Below are 27,985 nucleotides of genomic sequence, written 5' to 3' on the forward strand. Positions count from 1 at the left end.
TTTTAGTGCCTTTGAGGTGCTTTGGTACCATGAGGTGCAAGCATAGTCGTAGTACCCTTGAATGAGTGCTCCTGCTAGAGTTTTCAGGGTATTCTTGTTTACCAGAGAGGAGATCCGGTACAAGAATCGCGTTCGTTGGTTGACTTTTTTTATTACATTGGATGCCATTTTGTCACAGGAAAGATTAGCCTCTAGGATGGAACCCAGGTAGGTAATTTCATCTTTCCTTGTGATAATATTGTCACCCACTGTAACCGAGAAGCCGTCGGTCTTGCTGAGTTTGTTATTTGAACCGAAGAGAATGGACTCTGTTTTGCCCATGTGTAATGATAGTTTGTTGTCGGCGAGCCATATGCAGATTTTGCCTAGTTCCGAGCTGAGGGCTTTTTCAACCTGTAACTTGTTCTTGTCAGAGACCAGCAGGGCTGAGTCGTCCGCAAACAGGAACAAGTTGCAGTCACAAGCTGACGACATGTCATTTGCATAAATTAGGAATAGTAGCGGTCCTAGTATGCTTCCTTGTGGAACACCACAGCTCACTGTGAGGGGGGGGGATAGGGTACCGTTTACTTCCACCATCTGTTCCCTCCCCTCCAGGTAGGATTGTATCCAGCTCACTGATAAACTATCAAAACCAATTGCTTTTAGCTTGTCAATCAGAATGGTGTGATTGACAGTGTCGAAGGCCTTTTGTAGGTCCAGCATGACCATGCCGCAGTATTTGCCCGCGTCCACCTCTTGTTTGAACTCCAGGTGTCTCTACAGTGTTGGAGTTAGCTTGCTTGTTGAACTCCTGGTGTCTCTACAGTGTTGGCGCTCAGGCAGTGTGGCACTTGCGGTTCTGTGCGCTCTGTTGCCATAGCAGTAATTTGGTTCCGGTTCAGTTACCGTGGACATAAATAAAATAAAAAACAACAACCTGGCGTTGGGTTAAGAATATACCAGTTGCAGCACGTAGGAGAATGTGTCGATTTCTCACGGAATCCTGTACGTTAGACTCATCTTGTTTTTAATGACAAGAGACTAGAGCCATATGGAATCCGCGATCACGGAATCGCGGACAAAATCGCGGAATTGAGCAATAAAAATAAAATCAACTAAAAAAAAAAAAAAAATTTTTTTTTTTTTTTTTTTTTTATGTTGTGGGACTTGTACAGCACTTTGTTCAACTTTGTCAGTGCTGTAAAGTTTAAACCTTTTTAAATCTTAGACAAACAAAACACTTTGCTTTCATGAAATATTGTAAGTCGTCATTTTAGGCTTTATAAAAGCAGCACAATGAACACAAAGCTGTCAGTGCCGAGTCCGACCTCATCTTAAATAACAAACAGCATTGCTTGTTGTAGTTAACAAAGAGAGGCAGAGATTTTTTTTTTTTTTTAATAATCAAATTTTATTTTCATATAATCCCATGCCCATCGAACGAAGCTTCGAAGCTTCGAAGTATTTAAGACAGCCCTATTAAATGGACTGTTATATCTTATTAAATTGTGGACATTTATTCATTCCCACTTATTAGACACTATTTCTGATGGTAAAATGAGCGTACAAAGCAAAATACAGAATTCTGAAATATAACTGGAAAAGATTACAAACCTCCACATACAAATTTATTTGGAATAACAAACCACCTCGCATAAAAAGATCCACCGCACAGAGAAATAAAGCAGACGGTGGCATGGCAGTCCCAGATTTTTTACAATATTTTAATGCCTTCACATTAAGACCATTGAAGAAGATATGGTTTGACCCCGAGGCTTTGGTATCTTGGAGAAAATTAGAAGAAAACATAGTAGCCCCACAGAGATTGAAAGACATAGCATACACTAAACTTTCAATCAAGCATTGTGAGCGAGAATTTGGCCCAATAATTACCCATGCAATCAGGACATGGCGGGAAACACAAAGGAAATTTCCTAACCCTCAAGTATGGCATAATCACACTCCCATATTCAATAACAATGCTCTCTTAATGGGAAAACGACCTATAAGATTCCCTATATGGGAAGAGAGAGGCATACACTCATTAGGGGATATTTTTAATAACAAGGGCCTCTGTAGTTATGTCGAAATATGCATAAAGTTTAACCTCACCGAGTCCACATGGCTTTTTTACATACAGTTACGACTTTGTATGAGATCTCACGGTGTTCCATTACACATACCAATTGAACACCACAGATACCACAAATTTTTCTATGAAAGAGATACATTGGGAGGTTTTGTATCAGGTTTTTATTATCAATTACTAACGTCCTCGTATGAAACCCTTCAACTAGACAATGTCTGGAGGAGGGATATACCAGACCTGGAAAATGACTTTGATTGGCAAGGAGCCTGGGCAAATGTCCGACTTACATCAAGGAACCCGGATCATCAACAAATCAATCTGAACTATATTCACAGGACATACTTGACTCCTATAAGGCTGTGCAAAATGGGGCTTATACAAGACTCCAAATGCTCCCAATGTACAAATGGGGACGAAGGAACATTTATGCACATGTATTGGGACTGCCCACCAGTTAAGGCATTCTGGAAAGATGTGTCCCAACAATTATCAATACTCATATTTTGGAATATACCTGTACACCCCGCGGTATTGCTATTGAATGATGTTTTTGAGTTTGCAGTGAATCCACAACTAAAAAGATTGGTTTTATCGGGTATCACAGTAGCTAAAAAACTGATCGCATCACGTTGGTTTCAACCGGAAAAAATGTGCCGGAAAGTGTGGTTTCTTACATATCTCGATGTGATATATCAAGAAATATCTACAGCAAGAATTCTGGGGCTCAATGAATCCAAAATGTCAATGTGGTTAGAAGTGGTGGAGAGAATAAAAGCTAGCCTATAATGGTAGTGTCTGGTTAGGAGTGAGGGATAATGGAGGTACTATCCAAGAGGGGGTCCGGGAGGGGGGGGTTTGAGCTGGAGCATATGTGTGTAGGGTTTTAGAAAATAGGTATTAGGGGTATATTATATACTAACATTTATATAATTGTAACTTCGCTGGATATACACTGTATACGGTTAAAATGTTATTATTGACTATTTTTGTTTTATCCTGTTTCTGTACTTGCATATATTTTAACCACCTTTACTGAAAGTTTCATTATACATTGTGTGTTGAGTACTGACTTTTAATAAGTTTTGTTTTGCAATAATAAAAAAAATTAAAAAAATAAAATAAAATCTGAAATATTAAAACGGAAAAAACGGAATTTGGAAAAAAATAAAATGTAATTTGGAAAAAAATTAAACGGATTTCATATGGCTCTACAAGAGACCAAATGGTTTGAGTTGTTATCTCTGTTGCATACAGTATGTGAGGCTGCTGCCTTTGACATTGTTCCCATACAATGCCGATGTCAATCATCAGGGCACTTTTCTCTTTGGCTTCCCATTACAGTAGCATTCATTGCCTCCCGCTTCAGTCTCGGGTGTTGAAAATGTACACAAGGCGGCATACTGTACAACATATTCAGTGTCTAATCGGTCTTCATAATCTTTCTTTCTACAAAATGAATGTAGCCTAAATTAGGTTATGAGGATGTGAGAAACTGCTGTTCAGAATCTGATGTAGAATCTGACGTAGCCTTGTTTCAACAGAAGTCGTATATTGTGTGTCCTTATTTCATAACATATTCTTTTTAATTATAAAAAAAAAAGTACAACAAAGAAATATATGGTGTGTACATTTATTTTCTTTTTTACAATATGTATATATCGTGGACGACAGTATAGTAGTAATGCCTTTGCATTAGATCCATGACGGCATATACCTATTTGGTATAACTCCCAGCTCGAATTGACCTATCTCAAACCCGCCCACTTTTCTGGATCCTCCAATCACAAGCGACAGTTGTGATTGGCTGATCAAGAAAAGAGGGGGAGGTTTGAGATGGGTCAATTCTGAGCCATCTATTATGCATTACCTACCTTAACTACAGTAGAACCTCTGAATCTTCTGAAGCGTGACTGGTGGATATTGTTTGATATAACCGCCTCCCTCCCATGTAGAGCTCCTCCTGTATTATTTTGCCTTTCTCATCATGCTTTTGTGTTTAACTCTGTTGTCTGCTGTGTGACAGCGCTAGTCGTTGCTAGGCAGATAAAGTAGCATATTCTATTTTCCATGTTTCAAATGTGCATAATTTTTTTATTATGATTTTATTGCTTCCAGTTATTTTATTTATTTACATTTTTTTTATATTTATTTTTTTACTCTTTTAGGCTACCTATTCTCAAAATGATGACTTTATTTGACAATATATAAACACAGTCAAGTAAAATGATGGGTTTCTTTTGCAGCAGATGAACAGTATGGTATTTCATAAAAACCCTTCGGTCCTGGCTGGGTGCTGTTTGGGCCGTCTCTCTCTCCCCTCTGTGCTGGGATTTGGGAGCTCCTGCCTCCTGGCACGGCCCTGCACCCTTCTTTCCATCTGCTCTCTCAGGAAACCATTAAAAAGAAAAAAACACAAGGAAAAAAGTCTTGTGCCAGGCCGCTGACACCAAATATTGCTGTGACCCAGCTATTCTCTGTCTGGTGCAGCATGTTGGAGGAGCTGAAGCTATAGTCTGTCTGGTGGAGCATGTTGGAGGAGCTGTGGCTACAGTATAGTCTGTCTGGTGGAGCATGTTGGAGGAGCTGTGGCTACAGTATAGTCTGTCTGGTGGAGCATGTTGGAGGAGCTGTGGCTATAGTCTGTCTGGTGGAGCATGTTGGAGGAGCTGTAGCTACAGTATAGTCTGTCTGGTGCAGCATGTTGGAGGAGCTGTGCCTGTAGTCCCTATAACCTGCCTGTAGCTGGTGAACCCTTCCAGTTCATCCCAGGGCCACGAGCTGCATGCCGGAAAGAAGGCCTACTTTCCCAACGCAAACCAAGTCAAGGCCTCGTCGGTGTATTATCTTATCTGAGGTCCATAATGCAATCACATAGTTAACATGTGGTCCAGGAGTGGATGGATGACACAAAACATGCAAGAAAACACAAGAGTGCTATTGATCTATTGCTTTATTGCTCGTGCAACGATGGGGAAACAACGTTGTTGAGTTTTCTAATATGAATAAGAGTCCAAGGAAAAGTATTATTGGAGACTCACAATAGAGATGTGTGGGATGTAGGCAAGGTCTTGTTATTTGACAGTTCGAAAGCTCTCAGAGGTCATTTGTTTAGTCTGTGGGAAAACCCCAAAAGCCTTGGGAGTCAAGAGTGTAGTCTAGAGCGATACAATGTAGGCCGAGTTGTCATGAGCCCTAAAGGATATCGCCAGGTTCTTCTTTCATGTCTATTGCAGTATTTCAAGGAATTTCTCGGTATTGACAGCCGTGGCCATGACAGAATGCACATTCCCTGTGTTTCCACTCATTTAATTTATGACCATAACAGTGTCAGTTCCTCTGGTCTGTAATCTGCTGGGTTTCAGGCTGGTTCTGTGGTTAGTGAGGAAGCCTGTGGTGGCTTGCTACAGCAGATATGCTGAGTTAGTGGTTTTATAGAGTCAAAGGCAAGTCTAGCAAGAAGAGCTGTGTGTGTGTGTAGTGTACCCACACGTGCATGTGTTGAGCAAGAGAGAGAGAGTGGTACTTTCTTCCTGTGCTACAATGCTTTGCCAACCAGTACAGCTACTTAACAGTTTGTAAGATCCCAGCAAAGTCGGTTACTATTAGTAGTTGTTTTAGCACACACCTGTAATCCTGTGGATTTGTACCAGGTGACCCTGGCCTCTCCACCTGCCCCCATTCAGCTCACGCCAGCTCACAACTGTATAGTACCAATGAGATTAGGCATCTCTGTACCTGGAGAAGGACATAGTATCGGTTGTCACTTGTGATCACGCACAGCCTGCAGTCGATTCCCCATGCACTACACCGTAGACCAGAGTCAAATAGAATGTGCAAATAGGGCCTGATTGTTTTTAGTTTGTTTTAACCTACGTGGAGCACCATATGGGCAGGGCTTACCACAAGCACAATTAGGGTAGATTTAGGTAAGTTATGGATAACAGTACCTATAGTAGCCTATACTGAACTGACTTTCAAATCATCTCAAATGTCACTAGCACTCATATCACATCCTCCTATATATGTAGCAAACTCCACCCATCTCGTACTACAACCCAATTAAAACAAATGCCAAGCATTATTTGCAAATAGTAGACTACTTGATCCAGGTCTGATGTAGAGTGGATTTATAGTTTTAAAGGGGCACTTCATTCCCTTTAAAACTAATAATTTAAATAAAATAGCAATATCTTGTCCTATAGGGACTGCTACCGTATAATTTCATTGAGCTGTACCTAACACAACAAGGATTCAATGCCCCCGATGACATCACTGGTTCAATATATTCAAACTAATTTACTTCAATAACTAAACTAACTAAAATAACAAAATAATAAATAACTAACTAATAAAAATGTAATTAACGTGTGCAAAACGGTTTAGTCTTTTTGGACGTGTGTGAGATTATGTGCAAAATAAATCAGCATGTTTTTTTGGTGAAGTCCCCCTTTAAGACTTGGTTGCAGGCGGCTAACCTATCTCCAAATGAAGGGCTTTGGCTAGGCTACAGTGCACACACAGCCCTGTCTGTTAGATACATCTCTCAGTGATTCTGGAATGTTCCTAGAAACCTGTCCTGTTTGGTCAGCTTTTTTCAAGAGGCCCCGCGCTGCCCTGTTTGCCTCACAGGTCTCAAAGTTTTTCATTTTTCAACGCACGTCGACATGAACTCTCTAGTCTACACACCCTCGACCGTATTGACACAGATACGGGAACCGACCGGGGGAGGCCCCATGAAGACGGACTGCAGGGCCTTAGGAGACTGGAGGGCTCACAACGGTGTAAATATTGTTGTTTCTGCCCTGGAAACACACACACACACAGATGCATGCACACACACACACACATGCACAGAGAGGAGTGAAGCGTTGTCAGAGCAAACACAAGCCCTTGACCCAGTTCCTCAGAGGTGTGTGCTGGAGCCTGGGGTGTTTGCGAGGTATTTTTATCAGGTGTAGGATTGCCTCACTGCAAGCGCACACAGGGGTGGAGTGGACCGGCGCCTCCAAGGGTAACAGAGTCGACCTCCAGAAATCACAGTATCAGTGTCAGGCTATCATGAGGGTGAAGCGGAGGGTGTTTCTTTTTTTATGAATGACCTTTTTATCTGCTACACTATCATCCAGACCGGACACTGGGGGTGATTTCATTCATTTGAACTCGCTTGTTCTCTCTCTCTCTCTCCCCGTCTGTCTTTTCATCTCTGCAGTCGAAAGGTCGAAGTCACAGCAGGTCCGGAACTCGGGGACCATCCGCCGGACATCCTCCCTGGGCGCGATCACAGGCCCTTACCTCACCGGGCAGTGGCCTCGCGACCCCCACGCGTACTACCCCTCTTGCATGAAAGATAAATCCACACAGGTAACATCCGTGTCCTACCGCCTCCCGGATAAATCCACCCAGGTGCCATATTATATTATTGTAAGAATGTATTTCTTTGCATAGCCCTCTGTGTTTCACCAGACAGGTCAGAGTGCAGGCGTCCCATGGAATGGGCAGGGTTGCAGTGTGTCGCTCAAGGACATTTGGACAGGGATGGAACATGTGTCCATTTGTTTTATGGGGCTATTGCTCTAAAAACAGCGGGTCTGCTGACGTGTACTTGTGTAGATTAGATTAGATTAAAATGTATTGTCATCATACAGCACGAATACAGTAAAACGGAAATAAGTTTGGCATCTAACCAGAGTGCAAATGTAACAGTAAAGTGCAATAGTAATGTACAGGTGATTAAACTGGAGCATATATAAATGAGTACTACTGAGTAATAATGCTAATCCGATGTATGCACAGTGCCATAATGTTATTATGTACAGTGATACAGATATAAAATGGGCGGCTACGTGGCGTAGTGGGCAAGGCGCTCGCCACGAAATGCTGGAGACGCTGGGCTCGTCAGTTCGAGCCCAGCGCTCCACATTTGCTTTCAGTTTAGCTGGTCGTCCGTACTAATACACATTGGCCGTATTAGGGGGTGGGAAACTGATGGCTGGGGATCGGGCGTTGTGGACAGCGACTCCTACAGGTCGGTTGGTGCGCCTGCGCAGTAGAATCAGGAAGTGTCGGGGGCAGCGTGAGCCTCCCACGCGTTACTCCTCGCCACTGAGAGATCGAGCTGCGCAGGTGAAAAGATGCGACTGCTGTTACCTCAGGTACCGGAGGGGACTTGTGCTATGTATGACTTAGTCCACATTGCAGCCGGCTTGTGGGAGGCAAGAAACAGCGTCCGTGACAGGGGAGGGTTGAATTGGATGATACGAAATTGGGATGGGAGAAAATATAGAAAATGGGAGAAAAAGTGGATAAAAAAAAAGTGATACAGATATAAAGACCCTATGGTAGTAAGTAGGGATGAAGCGGTTACCGGTCTTAATGATAACCACAGTAGAATTCCCTGATGGTTAGTAATACCGTTCAAATATGCAGGTATATAAATGGGTACATAAATGATGATATTGATCTATACCGGACAGGTGACCTGGTGCCTGACCCCTCTCCTCCTGTGATGTTTACAGTAATGACTGCTAGAGGTGTAGCGATACACACGTTTTCAGATTCCATACAAATTTAGATTTAGATTTTAATTCAATATGCGTTAAAAATTAATCTATATTCATACTACAGAGCTCTAACTATACTTATTATACTTAAATACATTATATACTACACAGCTTGGTTTTCTCTCCAAAAAATACTAAGCGTTCCCTTCCCTCCCCCCTTCCACTCTGTGCTGCTGGGATGCAGGCAAGGTGCCCAGTTTAGACAACACACGGGACAAACAACGTTTAGACGAAAAACGAGAGGCCAAGGGAAGAGAGAAGGAGAATCGCCAAGTGGTTTTCGATTTCGACGCACTGTACTGAACGTACATTTTTCTCTTAGATTTTCGATTCCTGGTTGAGATGACTCACGCCCCTGATGACTCACGGTCACTCTAAGCAGGTCAGACGACTATGAAGCGGAAGCGGTCGGGCACACACTCCTGTTCGGGTTGGCGTTTTGTCAGATGCAACGTCGCACAGGGAAACTTCGGTTGAAGTGCCGACTTAAAGCGGTAGTGGCAACAATTGTCTCGGTGCGGGAAAACCAGCAGATAAAGACTTTTTCAAATGACTGTTGTTAATGTAGAGCAAGTACAGCAGTTGTCTCTACAGGCCAGTTGCCTTGGGGTTTCCCTACCACTACTGGTACTATTAAAGGACCCATACAAAGTCTTTTTGACACGCAGGTTCCAAGTCATTCTTGCTACTGAAAAATGTGGCAGTTATTTTCTGCAGATTCACCAACTGCCCATTGGCTTCAGGTACATCTGGGAATGTGTAGAGCAACCTTTCAGGGGAAAAACAAACAAATTACACAGGGAGCCTTGTATCGCAAGCCTTGGAACCCACATATCGAATAGACTGGTGCTTTGAACTCTCTTTGTCGTCCACCTAACTAGGGATGGGCATTTTAAAGAAAAATCCAGATAGATTGATCGCATGCTATACTCGAATATTTATATATATATTAAATAAAAAAAAAATATATATATATTTTTTTTAAACTTAGTTTTGTTCATTCACATATATGTTTAATGAAACCAACAAACAGTTATAAATTATAATCTTACACATACATGTGAAACAAATATAATTTTTCTTTTTTTTTAGAGATTTTTCTCATAGCTGTGAGTAATCGATTACTCACGCCCATCCCTACACCTAACCCTGAGTTCAAACGTTTAACGCCATGTCCTTCAGCGGAAATGGATTAATTTCACACATGAGAATATCATCGCTGCATCATTGCGTCGCAGATGAAGACAATCTTATCAGTGAATCGGAATTGCAAAAGAAGAGTGTGTCGTAACACTGAATAGAAGACTCACACATGCAGGATCAATTTGACTAGTGTAGTCATTTCTTACCACAGGGATAATACCACGATACACACTCTGCATGGAGTTTGCAGCAAACATGAATGCATTGTACGCACTGGAGCGGAATGGCTTTTTGACCGCCACATGAAAACATACTCGCCACACTGGCAGTATTACCACTTAAGCCTCTCCACAATGGGGACAAACCCTGCATCATCAGCGCTGCCTAACCTCTCGACAGTCATGTAAAGCCCAGCCATGCTAAAGAAGTATTCACCCGTGGTACAGTGAGGCTCTTAGTGCCAGTGCTGCCCTGTGCTGCTCCTCACCTTACAGTACAGCTGAACCCTCAGTCACCCATACTGACTCTCTCAACCTCTGTTGTCCACACACACACACACACACACACACACACACACACACACACACACACACACACACGCACACGCACACGCACGCACACACACACAGGTCTAGACACCATCCTGTGTGGCATTTACCACCTACCAGCATCCGGTGCCCTGTGCCTTCAAAAAAAGAAAGATTCAGATGAGCACTTTGTACTCGGTAGTCGGTATACTGTGTGCTGTTAACCAGGGCTCTTGGAAGTGGCACAAAGGCGCGATTCAGAGGAGCTACAGTGAAGTGCGGCGCTGCTCGTCCGACTGGGGCCTCCAGCCTGTCGGATGAAGTCAACTGTTTGCACAGAGCCCCACTGCTGCTGGATATTTCCACCTTCTCCTCCTCCTCCTCCTCCTCCTCCTCCTCCTCCTCCTCCTCCTCCTCCTCCTCCTCCTCCTCCTCCTCCTCCTCCCCCTCCTCCTCCTCCTCCTCCTCCTCCTCCCCCTCCTCCTCCTCCTCCTCCTCCTCCTTCTCCTCCCCCTCCTCCTCCTCCTCCTTCTCCTCCCCCTCCTCCTCCTCCTCCTCCTCCTCCTCCTTCTCCTCCCCCTCCTCCTCCTCCTCCTCCTCCTCCTCCTTCTCCTCCTCCTCCTCCTCCTCCTCAGCGAGTCCGCACCGTGACACTCTCTACCCTGAGTGTAATTCCCCTGAAGCACAGGCGGACACAAGTGGATTTCTTGCTACTGGTTTATTGAGGCCTTGTTACTCCAAATCCACTGTGAAAACTTAAAATGAGAAACATAAGCCATGTTAGTTTAACATAAAATAATAACATGCACAGCATGTGAAATAACACTTTGCCAAAGTAAAATACAAAACAAACAACAAATACCTCATTGGCTGCATGCTACACAAAGGGGAATAATGTTTAGTCTTCCGTTCTTGTAACCGTCATATTAATTAAATGATAAAACTTTCACCAGAGCATAATGCTGACCATCCCTGCTGCTTGCTTGCAGGTGTCGCAATATTAGTCACAAACACGCGAGAGCAGCCTAACGGGGCACTATATATAACTGTGAGACTCAAAATAAAGATACTATAACTTGTAGCAAATTAAATAACAAAGAAATAAGAAATGCAACATAAATACATTCTCAAAAATTACAGTAGGCCTACAAAAACTACTTAAAGAACATATAAATTATGTAAACCATGTAATGGCAACAGTTACACTGAGCCTTTACCACATCTCCCACACCACCTCCAACAGAGTGGAATATAGATGTCTTTCCTGTTTGTACACAACCTAGCAGACCTCCTCACCGGCCTATACCAACGTCAGGGCCCTCAGATCGTCTGACAAGGTTCTCTTAACACATTCGGGGCCATTGGGATTAGACGGGGCCCACTCTATACGGCCAGCATATCATAACAACCTTTCATTGTGCGTGAGGCTGTTTATAGAGCTAAATCTATACTTTATAGTATTGCTATCTGTCCATTCTCATTGTCAATTGACACTATAAACCGTCCCTTCAATATGCCTTAAATAAAAAAAAAATCATCAATACGTTCCCATTTTATAGAGTCTTGAATATGAACGTTATAGCAGAATGTTCTGGGGTATTTCCTGGAACGCGAGATATAGGGTGCTAAGCTAATAACGTTAAATCGAATGGCGTTTCGGCTATAGACAAGCTAGAGTTAAAACTCAAAATGCATATTGTCGGTATCATGGTCCACCATGAATGCATGAAAGGGGGGGGTGGGGGACGTCGTTTCTGATGAATGATTACCAATAACGGCATTAGCCTCAGTAGCCTCATTCGCTGACCGGGTGGATGGCTATCAAAGCAAGGCCCGACCAAGCTGAAATTGACGTCAAATCGCTCTTACCTGTGGCTGGTTGGACTGCAAAAAGGATTTCCCAGTTATCGATCGCCATCTGGTAGATCCATATGTCCATTGGCTGATGCTATATTCCTTTACTGCATACTGAATTCAGCGTCCCAAAAACTATTCCAGGCGATCGGCTACACGCATAGCTTTAGGCTAACAGAAAAGTCCATTCATAATAAAAAATAAAAAAACACCGGTCTGTAACAGGGAACACTGCATTATCGAGACAGCGCCCCTACGAGGATCTGGCCGGTAATACCACTTTTCCGAATTCCAAGAGTAGGGTAGGATATTACAATGGAATAAAAGCCAAAACAACCTTGCCACGTATATACGTGGTTGGCCCTTTAACACTTTGATTGCCCAACCCGAGTTTTCTCGGGTTTACCCCCCGCGGGTTGAATGCCCACTCAAGTTTTTTTTTATTAGCGATCTGAAATCATATTTTATCAACCAAGTCTACCGTTGGAAATCCAACCACTCCAGGCGCTCAGATGTGAAAAAAGCGCCCCCTATCGTCTCCCAGATGGTAATTCACCCTTTTGGATTGAACTCAATGAAAATGAATGAGAAAAAAAATCCCTGACTCCACATTTTACTTCTCACTCACGCAGCCGGGGTCGATCAGCTCCACTAGTGAGCCTCAGAGCAGCGGAGATTATGTGTTTTTACAGTATACACGGTGAATCAATAAAAAGATTGATTTTTTCGAATGGCGATCAGGAATTGGAATAATCCATTTGGATACCATCTGATCTCAGGTAAGGAATCTATGTTACCAGTATTAGGATAATCAGACTCGTTTTCACAGAGATATAAGCTTTTATGTGATATTGCTGTTTGGCTGTGGGAGCGGTCAGTAACTAGGAGAATCGATTTTCAACTCGCGGCACGAGCGTGCATGTGCACACATATACTATCAATAATCTAGCGTTTATTTGAAAACGATTCATAAATAGGCCGAACAATGACAACGTTCTAGAATATTCCAGTAGAAGGTGATTATCATGGAATGTGTTATTTGTTCCGTGAAAACGAGTGATTTTCAAAATGCTAGAAAACGGAAATGAAGCGATAAAAAACAATCTGCTACGACAATGTTGACTGGAAAATGAGTCTTTGATAAGCGACGGGCAGATTAGACACATAGCCATAATTTAAAACATAGATTAGGCGATATTAACGTTAACATTGAAGTGGCCCTGGGCATTCAAGGAGGTAAAAAGGAATTAACCTTGGGCAATCAAAGTGTTAAGCATGGCGCCGAAACACGTGGTTTGCCCCGATTGTGTTAACCACCCGTAGGTCTAATTTCAAGTCTAGGGGGGGACGTGCTTTTGCGGTCGCAGCCCCTGACCTCTGGAACAGCATCCCCATGTCCATTAAATCTGCCCCCTCCATCGAGTCTTTTAAATCGAAACTCAAAACCCACCTATATCGCCTGGCCTTCCCTGACTCACTTTGACTCTTGCCTTGCTTGTTGACGTGTTGTTCTGTTTTCCTTTGTCTATCCGTTGGTTGTTTTTTCTGTTTATTCTATACTTTTCTTTGTTCTTAGCTATGTGAAGCACTTTGGTTGACAAGCGTCATGTCTAAATGTGCTATATAAATAAATTTGATTGATTGATTGAACGCACTCCAGCCAATCGCTGAATCATGTCGCGGGAGTTGCCACTGACCTGCTCCGAGCTGCTGTGCTAAAATAACAAGTGGGTTGAGGCTCTATGGAGAAACAATGGCACTCCACCCCCACTGACTGAAAGGTGTTTCAAAAGAAACCACCCAATCAGCGTAGCTGTGAGTGTGACTCTTTCACCTGCTATTACATAGTAAGTTGGGCTTGATTGTTTAGATCGCTAGCATGGCTAACGAATGCAAATATATTGTAGTCTGCTGCATTGTTCTGCATTGTGCAACGGCTGTAGTGAAGGTCCTAATGGAGCCTGAGAGTACGATACCACAGTCTGTGTCCGTCTCCATGACACCCACATGACCTCATACATCCTGTTGTCATCCTCCGCTGCTCAGCAGCCCTGGCTCAACTGCGCCACAGACGGCTTCCATGTCGCCCAATCAGGATGCACCGATACACCATAGAGTAGTGATATCAGTTCTGAAACAGAGAACTCGGTGTCATCTATACAATCTTTCCCCAATTCATTGTCTGTGGAGCAGCTTCACACTTTATACTTGATGGCATCACAGGTTTGAGTTTTAGCACTGGATTTGGGAGAGAGTTGCTGATTTTAACTCATTTTAACTATATATACATTACTGGTCTTAGACCAGAGGAATAACATTTCTGAAAACAATTCTGAAATTGGTTGTAGTTCCCCTTTAATGTCAAAAAGTGGGTTCATCAAGGTTCGTGTGAATGTTTGTGTGTTTAATGTTATAAAGTAGCCTTTCTGTGTATGAGAGAGAGAGAGAGAGAGAGAGAGAGAGAGAGAGAGAGAGAGAGAGCGAGCGATGTGAGAATGTGACTCCCCTGAACTCCCTTAAAAGGGGAGATGAAAAAAGCGGCTCTTCAAAGCGGTCGTCCTCCCCTGCTTCCCGCACGGCTTGTAGTCGGACCTGTTTACAGAAGGACAACCTTTGAAAACGGGACGTCTCTCCGCCACAGATGAATAGGGGGAGCCGGACGCAGCCTCTCTCTCTCTCTCTCTCTCTGTACAGCGTGGGCGTTTGTGCTCTCCTCCTCTCTATCTCACCGTGCCCTCCGGAGAGCAGGAGGCCACGCAGAGCACAGACCCTCATTTAATCCCTGTGTTCCACTACCACACTGATACCCCGGCGCCGCTGTCGCCCCCGGGGGCTATGGGCAGAGACTCCACTGCCACGTACAAACACAACCCTGGCCTCTCTTGTCCCCCCCCCCCCCCTTCAACTCCAGCAGGTCAGCGGGCTGGCCGGTCAGACCCCAAAGGCTTACCAGTGGGGACGATGCAGGCTTGACTCTGCCTTTTATACATCTGCCCGGTTTCACGCAATGACTTATTAATCACCTGGCTGCCACTGGGGCTCAGGCACGCGGAGGCCTCGCCCCCGGCTTCCATTATGAACGCTCCACTCCTGGCTATTTGAGAGCCTCTGCGCGCTTTCGACTAACCGTCGAGGGGGCAAGGCGGGCGTCTCGTGTCAAAGCGCTGTGCGGGTTGTGAGGTACTAGTCTGGTTCACAACCCCGCCTCCGGCTCTGGGGGGGGGGGGCAACGTATTAGAGAGACTGGGCTGAATATTCCTAGAGAAGGAGAATATTCCTAAAAGCAGCGCTAGACCAGTAAGGGAAAGGAGAGCGGGCGCTGAGGAATACTAAACTCAGTCAGTGAAGATGTGAAGAGATTCTTTGTGTGGCTGTGTTGTGTTGTGTTGCGTTGCGTTGTGTTGTCGTGTATAGCTCACTTCATCTCCCCTCCTGCTGAAGAGAGAGAGGAAGGAGTAGAGAGGGAGGAAAGGTAGAGAGAGGGAGGAGGGAGGGAGGAAGGGGGGGGGGGGGGCTCTCTAGTAATTGACTCACTGCTGAAAATAAACAAATGGCTCTTTGAGTCAGGACCATTAAGATGAGCAAGGCAGCAATTCAATTTCCTCTGGGTGTCACGGAGGAGGGTGAGAGATTGTGTTGAATGTGTGTGATGTGTGTGTGTGAGAGAGAGAGATGTACCGACTATAGAGCCCTCCCTCCGTGTTGCAGAGCCCAGTTCAGCTCAGCTTTCACTCTGAGTGGGCCTCTGTATGTGTGTCTGTATGTGTGCATGTCTGCGTGTACGGATGTGTCTGTGTCTATGGGGAAGTCTCCTACCGCGCTGCCCATCTGAGCTGTAGTAGGTGATATCTCTCTCTCTCTCTCTCTCTCTCTCTCTCTCTCCCCCTCCATCCCTCCCTCCGCCGCCCCGTTACTAATGATCCCTCTCTAGACGGTGGAGAACTCGGGCTGCTATACGGTGGGACTGATTGTTGTTGGCTGTGCTGTTGTCCTTCTCTTCAGACTCCTGGATGTTGGATTGAAGAAGCGGAAGAAAAGAGGAACACACATCAGCGCTCGGCGTCCTGGGGCAGTGCCGACCAGCTCAAAGAGGTACAGGAGAGACACACACACACACACACACACACACACACACACACACACACACACACACACACACACACACACACACACACACACACACACACACACACACACACACACACACACACCACACACACACACACACACACACACACACACACACACACACACACACACACACAGCCCAGGTGTTTTGAGTGTAAAGGTGATGGAAGACGTTAAATTGGACCGGCGTGTCGTCTCCATAACGTCTCGGGCGATGACGTCACGCCGGGCGTCCGCATGCTCTCCAGCGCTGCTGATGGCGTGTGTCCCGCCCGCATGCTCTCCAGTCCTGCTGATGGCGTGTGTCCCGCCCGCATGCTCTCCAGTCCTGCTGATGGCGTGTGTCCCGCCGCGCCGGCTCTGCCTTATCGGCCACTCGCAGCTCCACCCTGCTTGATACTTGGCAACGGCAGGGAGGCGGCAGATAACGTTATCTCCCTCCTAACTACCCACTTCCCCTCTTTGCAACGGCCATAACCCACTGCAATTTATGGGCCGGCCGGGTCCCCTTGGCTGGCTCCTCCGCCCCGCTGCAGCACTGGGAACAATAAAGGGCTCGCCGGATCCCAGGCTCGCCCCCCCCCCCTCCCCCCCTCGGTAACGTGTGCACAGGCACGTCAGTGAGGGCTGCAGTGGAGGAGAGAGAGAGAGAGCTGACACAGACCCCATAGATGTCAATAGACTGGGGAGTGGGAGGAAGAGGAGGGGGACACCCCCATCGGCAGTGCAGCTGCAATATTAGGACATCAGATAGATAGCAGATGCTGCGACGTCTGTGTCTGTGGGGATATCGGCAACACAACCAGCCAAAGAGCAGATATTAGGACAGCAGATAGATAGCAGATGCTGGTGTGTCTGTGTCCGCGGGGATATGGGCAACACACCAGCCGACGAGCCCGGTCTGTCTCAACCTGCCCCAGACTCTGATTGATGAGCTGCCGCACTGTCCCCGTGTTTTGATTGGCCGACGTGGGCCTCATTTGCATGTCAGAGCAGGTGCATGTCTTTTTTTGCATGTAAGCGTTGATGGTTTTAAAAACCCCTCCGTGCCGTGGCGTGGCGTGGCCTGAGAGCATCTGTCGTTGTGCAACGGCTGAAATACAGGTCTGGCCTGTGTCTGTTTTCTCTCCACGTTGTAACAAGCAAACTTCAGTAGCCTAGTTTCTGAAGGTGTGAAAATGTCACCAGCCCACTCACGTTTCCTTTACTCGCGTATCTGCTTCTCCGTGCATATTCTCCATTTCAACCTCATGCAAAGAGAGAGCCTCGGGACCTCCTTCCACTTGGCGTCTTTACCAGCCCTTTACACGCCGCCTAAGTGAATTCAGAGCAGGTTTATTGACTGCCTTACGGCTCTGCCCGCCCTACAAAACAACATATCCATCCCTTCCGCAGCTACCAAGGACTGTACTATGCATGTTTTCAATTACCCACAGAGTCTTCCACTCACACCCCGCACATCGTGGCTTACCGACCGGCTTGCGCCGCGCCCTGCACAGAGAAAAAAAACATGGGAAGTAAATCGTTTTAAGGGCGAAACCCCACGGGGAAGTGGAGTAGAGGGAAACAAAAGCACTCTGGGATATCTGAGTGTTTAACACAGGTTCCATGGCCGGTGAGGAGGGAAACAAAAGCTCTGGGATATCTGCAGAGTGTGTAACAGGTTCCATGGTCGAAAGAAAGGGGATCTCGCATATCAGCTGTTGGAGACAGAGCCTCCTTTGATAAAGTGGCCCATGTGTTTGTTTGGTCAGGCTGTTGTGTTGCTATAGCAAAAGGGGACCTTGGGAAGTGAGGGCCAGTTTGACTAAAAGGTTTGCATGTGTGTATGTGACCCTGAAAGGGGCATGTACAGACATGTACAGACATGTGTGGACACGTTCTAGAATACTGGTGTATACAGTGCTACCACTGTGTGACTGACTGCTGCACTACAGAGATGCATCTCTCTCTCTCTCTCTCTCTCTCTCTCTCTCTCTCTCTCTCTCTCTCTAGGACCCACTTATGTCCTAAGTTGATTAGTCAGGGAGCAATATGGATGTTATGGGTTTTGTGGTGCTTTGCGTATGTACAGTAATTTCTCTCTTTATCCCAAAACTCCCTCCCTCCTATATCTACCATACCAAGAAACATCTATATTGTTTCAGGCCTGTATTGTCAGTAGTTCCAAGCCAGACAAGGTGATAGTATATTATCAACTGTCTACACACAGCCAGACCTACCTGGCTCCTTTCAGTGGTATACAAGGACACGGTATACAAATTAATACCATGACCTACTATCTTCTGATGCCTTTTAAGGTTCCTATTTGCATGTATTCAAATTAACCCTGGGTACTGTGCGTATTGTACGTATTGCATCCGTAATTTGCCGGATGCCCTTAAGAACGCACTGAACGCCACAGGAACTGCACAGCTGTCCATGTGATGCACTCGTCACTTCTGCCACAAGTCTGCTTTTCCAGTGTCTCTGGTAACACTGACACCTGGTGGCTGGTTATCGAATTAATCTTAATGTTCATTTTGATAACCAGCTAATGCAGTTAGATTAATTATTCTGTGGCACATAATTTGTGAATATCGGAATATCTGACCTCATCCTGCTCATCCTTCTCCTGCTGCTCTTCCCTCCTCCTCCTCCTCCTCCTCCTCCTCCTCCTGTCTGCTTTCTCCACCTCCTCATTCGGTTCATCCTTCTCTTGCTGTTCTTCCCTCCTCCTCCTCCTCCTCCTGTCTGCTTTCTCCACCTCCTCATTCGGTTCATCCTTCTCCTGCTGTTCTTCCCTCCTCCTCCTCCTCCTCCTCCTCCTCCTCCTCCTCCTCCTCCTCCTCCTCCTCCTCCTCCTGTCTGCTTTCTCCACCTCCTCATCCTGCTCATCATTCTCCTGCTGTTCTTCCCTCTTCCTCCTCCTCCTCCTGTCTGCTTTCTCCCTCATCCTGCTCATCATTCTCCTGCTGTTCTTCCCTCCTCCTCCTCCTGTCTGCTTTCTCCACCTCCTCATCCTGCTCATCATTCTCCTGCTGTTCTTCCCTCCTCCTCCTCCTCCTCCTCCTCCTCCTCCTCCTCCTCCTCCTCCTCCTCCTCCTCCTCCTCCTGTCTGCTTTCTCCCTCATCCTGCTCATCATTCTCCTGCTGTTCTTCCCTCCTCCTCCTCCTGTCTGCTTTCTCCACTTCCTCATCCTGCTCATCATTCTCCTGCTGTTCTTCCCTCCTCCTCCTCCTCCTCCTCCTCCTCCTCCTCCTCCTCCTCCTCCTCCTCCTCCTCCTCCTCCTGTCTGCTTTCTCCACCTCCTCATCCTGCTCATCATTCTCCTGCTGTTCTTCCCTCCTCCTCCTCCTCCTGTCTGCTTTCTCCACCTCCTCATTCGGTTCATCATTCTCCTGCTGTTCTTCCCTCTTCTTCCTCTTCCCTCCTCCTCCTGTTTGCTTCCAACCATCTTCCTCCTCCTGTCTGCTTTCTCCACTTCCTCCTCCTGCTCATCCTCTTCCTCCTCCTGTCTGCTTTCTCCACCTCATCCTCCTCCTCCTGTCTGCTTCCTCCTCCTCCTCCTCCTCCTCCTCCTCCTCCTCCTCCTCCTCCTCCTCCTCCTCCTCCTCAGCAGGTTGCCAGGCTCCGGCAGCAGCTCCAGCGCAGTAAGCAAGGCGGGCGTCACAACAAGGACAAGGAGCGCCTGTCCCCCCCCGAGTACAACACCATCAGCTACACCAACAACAACAACACCATCAGCTACACCACCACCCTCAACAACAACAACACCGCCACTACGGCCAGCCACACTCAGGTGGGACCGTCTCCCTCGACTGAATCTTCACTGAAATAACAGATTTCACATCACCACCGCATGCTTTCGGTTGCTAAAAGGAATACTCCAATAATTTTGAGAGGCCTCTGATTTAGTACAAATTGGGACGTTTGCATTCGTATCATTGTTCTTTTTGAGGCATTGGAAGTATAAATTATTTGCATTTGTTAGCAATGCTAGTCAATGGGGTTTCATTTCTCTAAAAGGAAAATCCTCCATCACACTTCTTAACCATTCCACTACGTATGTAGAAACCCTTACATCTGTTGTCTTAAAAAGTCTTAAATTGAACTTGTTGAAACCTGCAGGAACCCTGGCGTATGAAAAAGCTATCATTGGTTAGAAAAGGCAGTCGTTGCACAGAGGAACTGAAAATAATTGGCCACTTCCTCCTATAAGCAAAGAGATAATACCAGCGTATACCAAGAGCTTTACCCGCTTGCATTGGAAAGTTCTACCATGTCATCATCTTTTTCTCGAGTTCTACAGGGAGTATTTTCTGTTCTGTCATGATGCAAAATCTCCAAAGACTCATTAAAAGTAATTGAAGGTCTACCAAAAGATCATTGTCATGGAGCTACGGCTGCAGTGACTCCTTGCTTACATACATGGTAACATGACAGGGCATGTTCCACAGTTTCACGTGCCATGCAGAGCAGTCAAGGTCATCTAATGATTAGTTATAGGATCTGTACATATCCCTTTTAGTGGGTAGTGTGACGTCAGTTGTGATCGGTTTCATAATCTCTTTGGAACTTCCTTGACGCATACAAAACGTAGACATCCTTACTTGGATGTTCTTTTTTTTATTAACATTTTTATTAATTTTTGGGAAATCAAGGAACATTTGTATAGAAATAAAGCCAATTTGTTCTTTTACTTTGATAATCGGTATGATAATAATACCATTCCTTACCCAGCTACCCATAAAGAACACCCTCTCTGGGATTATGGCTTTTACAGCTAAGTTACCAATACATGTGGCCTCGACGTTTTCAGAAGTGTATACATATAAGAATAAAGAAAACTAAATACATTTTTTGTAATAATAGTTAAAGGGATAGTTGGGAGTTGGGACTTTTGGACATTAAGTTGTAAGGAATACTAGCCAGTAGTGTAGTGGATGGAAAGCTCTTAGCTTACTTACCGAGTACCGTGGTCGGAGTTCTGGCCGGGTTCTGAGCGGTCGTATAGCAGATTTGATCCACACCACAACATGCAGGCAAAGGGTTACCTGGATAAAACCAAAACCATGGTCTTCTAGCATTTTGAAGCAGCTGACCGAAACAAAATAGTGCCAAGTGACCCAGCAGAATCTGAAATGCTGGATGACCATGGTTCTGTGTTGGAGCTACGACACCTGCCTGCATGTTGTGGTGTGTGGATTCAAACGTGTTGGTTTCGTGACCCCGTCAGCTTTCTGCTTCGCTCAGAACCCGCTCAGAACTCCGCCCATGGGACTTTGGTAACGACTATAGCAACATTAAACATTGTCAAACTGAGTCAAACTGAATTGTTGTTGGATTGGATACCCTCTCTTTCTCTCTCTCTAACATGAACGCTCCTTCTCCGGTGCGACATGCAGCCGCCGTCCATGTCGAAGTCGGCCCAGATGCCGCTGTCCAACATCACAGTGCCAAAGCCCTCCATCTCCAGAGTGCCCAGCAGCATGGAGGGCATCAACCACGAGCTGGAGAAGGTCTTCATCAGAGACAACGGAGAGAAGGAGGAGCTGAAGGTGAGCGTATGTAGAGTAGACCCACTCAGTGGTACCGTTACGCACTGTTGCATCGTAGCACTCGCTAGAAAGCACACACTCGTCTTCTTCCCAGAGCGGACTTCCTGTTAAGGAGAATTGACATACATTGTCTTACTATATTATAAGTACAGGCGACAGCACTATGACTACGACTATGCTTGCACCTCATGGTACCAAAGCACCTCAAAGGCACTAAAAACAAGATTACAAACATCACAAAACAAACTGGTCAGACTACTGCCATGGCAGAGGCATTGTGTTTTTGGGTTGTCCGCCTGTACGTCCCATTCTCGAGGACGCGATAATCTCAGGAATGCCTGTAGGGAATCTCTTCAAATTTGGCACATAGGTCCACTTAGTAAAGACTACTACTTTCATCGGTTTAGGTTAGCCCCCCTTGTTAAGCCCCCCTTTATATTTCGTGAACCGTGTGTCGTAGAGACTCGCGGGTGGTGCTCAGCAGGGACATCCGCTTCCATTGGTCTATGTTTAGTTGTTTACCCAGCCCCCTACTCTTAAACCCCCACAAGGGTACTGATTGGGTTAGATTAGTCATATGCAGATATTTATTAGTCATATGCATATATATACTCTGTATATAAATATTTCTGTATATATGTATCATTTCATGATTTTATTTCTCATCATTAACTCATTGAGCGCCACGCTCTTTTCCCATCTTTACTCAATGGCGCCAGCATTATTGACTATTTTAGCGATGTTTTGCGGACCCATCGTGTGTTCTGTATTATAGCTATGGAGACAATAGTATGGCTCATTTGACAGGCATTGTTCATAGTCCAACACTGTCTAACCAGTTCATTTCTACATACTGTAGTTTGTGCGCTATGCACGCTAAATATCGCCCCTTTCCAAAATAATCCAGTATTTTTTCATAGATTGCGAGATATGACACGTTATATGCAATATGCCCAAATCGTTCTGGTTGATCGCCTGAAACCCCAAATACTTCCAAATCAAAGGTATATACCATATACATATGTGTCTTCACAAAATCATCAAGGGGGGGTAGTCTTACCCCGATAATGCGATTGTTACAAAAAGCACGGTTTAGGTCTGGTCAAATACAACACTGTGATCGGTACAGAAACATGTTTCAGGTTTGGTCAAATAGACATAGAATGTACCTTACCTTAGCCAGAAGGTACTACAAAAAGAATAATCCCAGTGATCCCATCGGCGATCGCGATTACTCGTTTATATGTGTATACGGGAAACTATAGGTTTTGAGGCGAGAAAATCGCAGAGCGATTGCTCTGCAAGAACTCCTCCCCCTCAGAGCGAGTCAGGACAGACAGGGATCAGGACAGATACTGTCTAAACCAGGGGTTCTCAAACTTTTTCATACCGCGACCCCATTTTATTTAGGATTTTTTTGGGGGACCCCACACTTAATGTATTGCGTAATTTCAATGTGGAATTAAGGAATATCAAAATAAAAGCACACGTTGTTGAACTTGATCATGCATATTTATTAGAAAATATTATTACAGCACTATGTTATCAATACACATTTATAAAACGAGGCATATTTAGCCAGAATATGTTGCCAGAACATTAACTCTTTGACAGCCACCAGCTTTCACCATCTGCACTGTTTGGCGCCAGCGTTAATGACCATTTTAGCGATGTTTGCAGACCCATTGTGTGTTCTGTATTATAGCTATGGAGACAATAGTATGGCTCATTTCACAGGCATTGTTCATAGTCCATTACTGACTAATCTGTAATGACTATATACTGACATCACCCCAGTTCCAAAATAATCCAGTCTTTTTCCATAGATCGCGAGATACGACACATTATATGCAATAAGCCCAAATCGTTCTGGTTGATCGCCTGAAGCCCCAAATAGTCCCAAATCAAAGGTATATAACATGTACATATGTGTCCTCACAAAATCATCAAGGGGGGGGGGGTCGTTTTAACTCAAAACTGTGATCGGTACAGAAGCATGTTTTACTTAAAAAAAATACCAGCAGGTTACCTAAGATAGACCTTACCTCAGTCAGAAAGTACTCCAAAATGAATAAATCCCAGTCGATCCCATGGTGATCGCAATTACTCGTGTATATTGGGCATGGCTACCATACGGGAAATAATAGCTCTGAGGCACCAAATCTTCCACCGATTGCTATGTTGTGATCCACTCCTAGGCGGAAACAGCCGGAGTGGATCACGACAAGTGATATCCCCAGTTCAAAAGGTAGGCGATACTGCCACCTGGTGAGATTTGATCATCATTGCAATTCCAACGTAGGCAGATCAATCAGAGACACCTAGAGGGCTCCGGCTGACCGTATAGAATGCGGATCAAAGGAAAAGATAATCAAAGGATCAAAACCCGAGTATAGTTTCTGGCGCTCAACGGTTGGCGAGATAACCCGATTTTACTCGGGTTTGGCGCAGAAAGTGTTAATTATAAATTAGTTTACGTTTTATTTATTTCAAAATGTCTTGCCTCCGTTCATTGGCCGTGCGGTGCTGCTGACAACACGACTTCCCCCCCTCTGGGACAATAAATGTTTTATTTTAACTCATCTTATCTCCTCTCTCCTCTCCCCCAGGCCCTGGAGGTGCCAGATGGGCGCCGTGCCCCCTTCCCTCCCCAACAGCGCAGCGGCAGCTCACGGAGCGTTGACACCCAGACGCCCTCGGTGCCTGGTCGCTCCAGCAGCTGCTCCAGCCTGTCCCCCTGCCCCTCCCCTGCCTGCCCACCGGGCTCCCACGACGGCAGCCCCTACTCCACAGACGACCTGCTGTATGACCGCGACAAAGGTACCAGTACACCCCCGGGGGGACTAAAGCTTGACTGAGGGCTGAGACTAACTACCAGTACGTTAGCACATTAATTACCAGTTAGATGGTGTTAACTACCAGTTAGATAGTGTTAACTTCCAGTTAGATAGTGTTAGATAGTGTTAACTACCAGAACATTAGCATGTTAACTACCAGTACATTTGCATGTTAAGTACCAGTTAGATGGTGTTAACTACCACTACCAATACATTAGCATGTTAACTACCAGTTAGATAGTGTTAACTACCAGTTAGATAGTGTTAACTACCAGTACATTAGCATGTTAACTACCAGAACATTTGCATGTTAACTACCAGTTAGATAGTGTTAACTACCATACATTAGTATGTTAACTACCAGTTAGATAGATGAATGAATGAATGAATTTATTTGTATAGCGCTTTTCCAAACAAAGTTACAAAGTGCTTTACAGACATGTTAAAAACAGCAAACAGCAAACATCAGCAAAGGCGAAACAATTCTATAGAAAATAAAATAAGAGAAAAAGAGACAAAAAACATTGTAGTCAGATTGATAAAAACATTTTAAGCAATCAGAGCTGACCTAAACCCATAACCTTAGGAAAAACATTTATAGATGTGTTTTTAAAAGTGATTTAAAAGAGGACACTCAGTCTCCTAGCCTAAGATCCAAGGGCAAAGCGTTTCAGAGCATGGGTGCCTGGGCCGCAAAAGTGCTGCAGAGTTCTGCACCATCTGGAGACGTGATATGGCTTTTTTCTTATACCTGAATAGAGGGAGTTACAATAATCTAATCGCGAAGAAATTAAAGCGTGTAGGACTGTTTCAAGTTCTGCAGAGGACAACATTTTTTTTATTTTGGCGATGTTCCTGATCTGGTAGTAGCAAGACTGGACTACTTTCGTAACTTGGGTGTTGAAGGATATGTCTGGGTCAAAGAATACGCCCAGGTTGCGGGTTGAGCGTGAGACATTTGAGGTGACGGTGCAAAGTTCTGAAAGGAAGGAGTGGGTGGAATTTGGGGGGCCGAATATGATTATTTCAGATTTAGCTTCGTTCAGTTGCAGGAAATTCTGTGACATCCATAGTAGTTAACACAGATCAAGGGCGGCTACGTGGCGTAGTGGGCAAGGCGCTCGCCACAAAATACCCAGCCCAGCGCTCCACATTTGCTTTCAGTTTAGCTGGTCGTCCGTACTAATACACATTGGCCGTATTAGGGGGTGGGAAACTGATGGGTGGGGATCGGGTGTTGTGGACAGCGACTCCTACAGGTCGGTTGGTGCGTCTGCGCAGTAGAATCAGGAAGTGTCGGGGGCAGCGTGAGCCTCCCACGCGTTACTCCTCGCCACTGAGAGATCGAGCTGCGCAGGTGAAAAGATGCGACTGCTGTTACCTCAAGTACCGGAGGGGACTTGTGCTATGTATGACTTAGTCCACATTGCAGCCGGCTTGTGGGAGGCAAGAAACAGCGTCCGTGACAGGGGAGGGTTGAATTGGATGATACGAAAATTGGGATGGGAGAAAATATAGAAAATGGGAGAAAAAGTGTATACAAAAAAAAAAAAAGTTGTTAACACAGATCAGTGTTAACTACCACTATGTTAGTCGCCATGTAGACGGTAGGCCTACTTCAAATTTCCTGCAACTTTGTTTAACTCAAAAGTTTTGAATAATGAGGACCTGGGGGTGCACGGTGACTCCTCATTCTCCTGGTTATATTTCGTATAGCTTTGCGCTCTGCTCTATTGGAACTGTCCCTTTAATCATGAAAACGTTCAACCACATGCACGCACCCCCTCACCTGCCTGGTCACGCCCACATCCGCTCACACATAAGTGGGGCCATGGCCATACTACCAGCTCCTTCCCTACTTTCACCACCTGGAAGTACGTGCAGGGCACCCCTTCAGATCAAGTGCTGAAGTAGTTAGTTAGTTATAGGAGCTGTGTTGGCATTGTCTTTTGTTTTTCCCTCTCTCACTAATTTACGGGAGAAAGAAAGAATAATGTCGTCACCACCAGAGAGTCTAGAGGATTATTCTGACCTCCACCGGCGCTTCACATTCGGGCTTCCTCAGGGCGTAGTGGGGCTTTCCTGCTCTACGTTTGTGGCAGGCAGGTGAGCCTCAGCGGCGCCCGGAGGAGAGTGCGCGTTGCTGGGCAGTTCCCCCGCCAGCGTTGCTCTCCGGCTGTGCAGCTGGATACTATTGCCGCGGGAGGCAGTCGGCTGGTCCGACGGCCTCTCTGGTGGGTGGTGTCTTGCGGCGCGGGCTCTCCGCCTCTGCTCGCTCACGTCAATTGGTGGTGAGCGGCGGGGGCGGACGGTCTAAACGGATGTGTCAGTTTTGCGGGGTCGGCTGCTCAGGCATACGGCCCCGCAGAACAGCCGGCTCCAGGCGAGGATTCCTCCGTTACCTCTCCATCGCGTCCGATGCAGCTACAGTAGTTAACCGTTAGCTTATAGCTAGCCATTAGCCTGTAGCGTCCGATGGACAATTAGGATTACATGGAGGGGGCGGGGAGTTCTTGTTTGACGCCCCACGAAGACAGAGCTCTCTCCCCTCGGGCAGAGTGTGCTTTGTTTTTCCTGGGAGCCCCGTACTCCGAGTCTGGGTTCAAGTCCCACCTCTGAGACGGGACGCCCTACTGCCATCCGCACTGGACGTTGGCCCCCGCCTATCAGAAAGAGAAAGTGGGTTGAGCCTCCCGCCGCGAGGGATGCGAGCTTGCATGTTTTTTGTCCCCGAGCTTAGGGCGGCAGTACAAACGGGGCTCCGCTGCCGACGCCACTGTATCTCTGGCAACGCCGTCCTGTGAGGGAGGCAAGCGTTGTCTGCCCTTTCTTTGGGCTAGGCAGTTGGCTATCTGGAGTGACCAGGCCTGCACTCCACCTTATGCAGTTTCAGTAGCTAGCCGTTAGCTTGTAGCTAGCCGTTAGCTTGTAGCTAGCCGTTAGCTTGTAGCTAGCCATTAGCCTGATATAGCTAGCAGTTAGCCTGTGGCTAACCGTTAGCGATAGCCACGGGGAGATAGCGGGCCCTGGACACTCTGATTCGGCGTCATCTCTGGCAGAGGATGTCGTCAGCCTGCACCACGGCCGGCAGCAGGATATGGGCGAAACGCCGGAGCAAACTCGTTGTTGGCGGGGAATGAGTTAATGTTTTATGATGTTGTTATATGTATGTTCTGTTTTTTAATACCAGGGACCATGATGGAAATAAGTGCTTGCTTTTTATCATGTTTTATACCTTGGATGATGTCTCTAATCCACAATAAAATCAATCAATCAATGTACAGCTGTGATATGAAGCAGGCAAAGCGTAGCATACATGTACAG

General features: G+C 45.8%; 1 protein-coding gene across 2 annotated transcripts in view; it reads left to right on the forward strand.

Moving 5' to 3' along the window:
• Positions 1-27,985, forward strand: part of glcci1a (glucocorticoid induced 1a) — a 55,088-nt gene that overhangs the window by 6,957 nt on the left and 20,146 nt on the right. The window contains exons 2-6 of one of the 2 annotated variants that reach the window (XM_084313018.1): positions 7,281-7,432; positions 16,158-16,247; positions 19,883-20,065; positions 21,672-21,824; positions 24,434-24,644. In XM_084313018.1, coding sequence (XP_084169144.1) covers positions 7,281-7,432; positions 16,158-16,247; positions 19,883-20,065; positions 21,672-21,824; positions 24,434-24,644 — 789 coding nt within the window. The remainder of the gene's footprint in view (positions 1-7,280; positions 7,433-16,157; positions 16,248-19,882; positions 20,066-21,671; positions 21,825-24,433; positions 24,645-27,985) is intronic. The other variant, XM_084313019.1, reaches the window with a different exon arrangement.

The sequence above is a fragment of the Notolepis coatsorum genome, assembly GCF_963971535.1.
Source record: "Notolepis coatsorum genome assembly, chromosome: 4".
NCBI lineage: Eukaryota > Metazoa > Chordata > Actinopteri > Aulopiformes > Paralepididae > Notolepis > Notolepis coatsorum.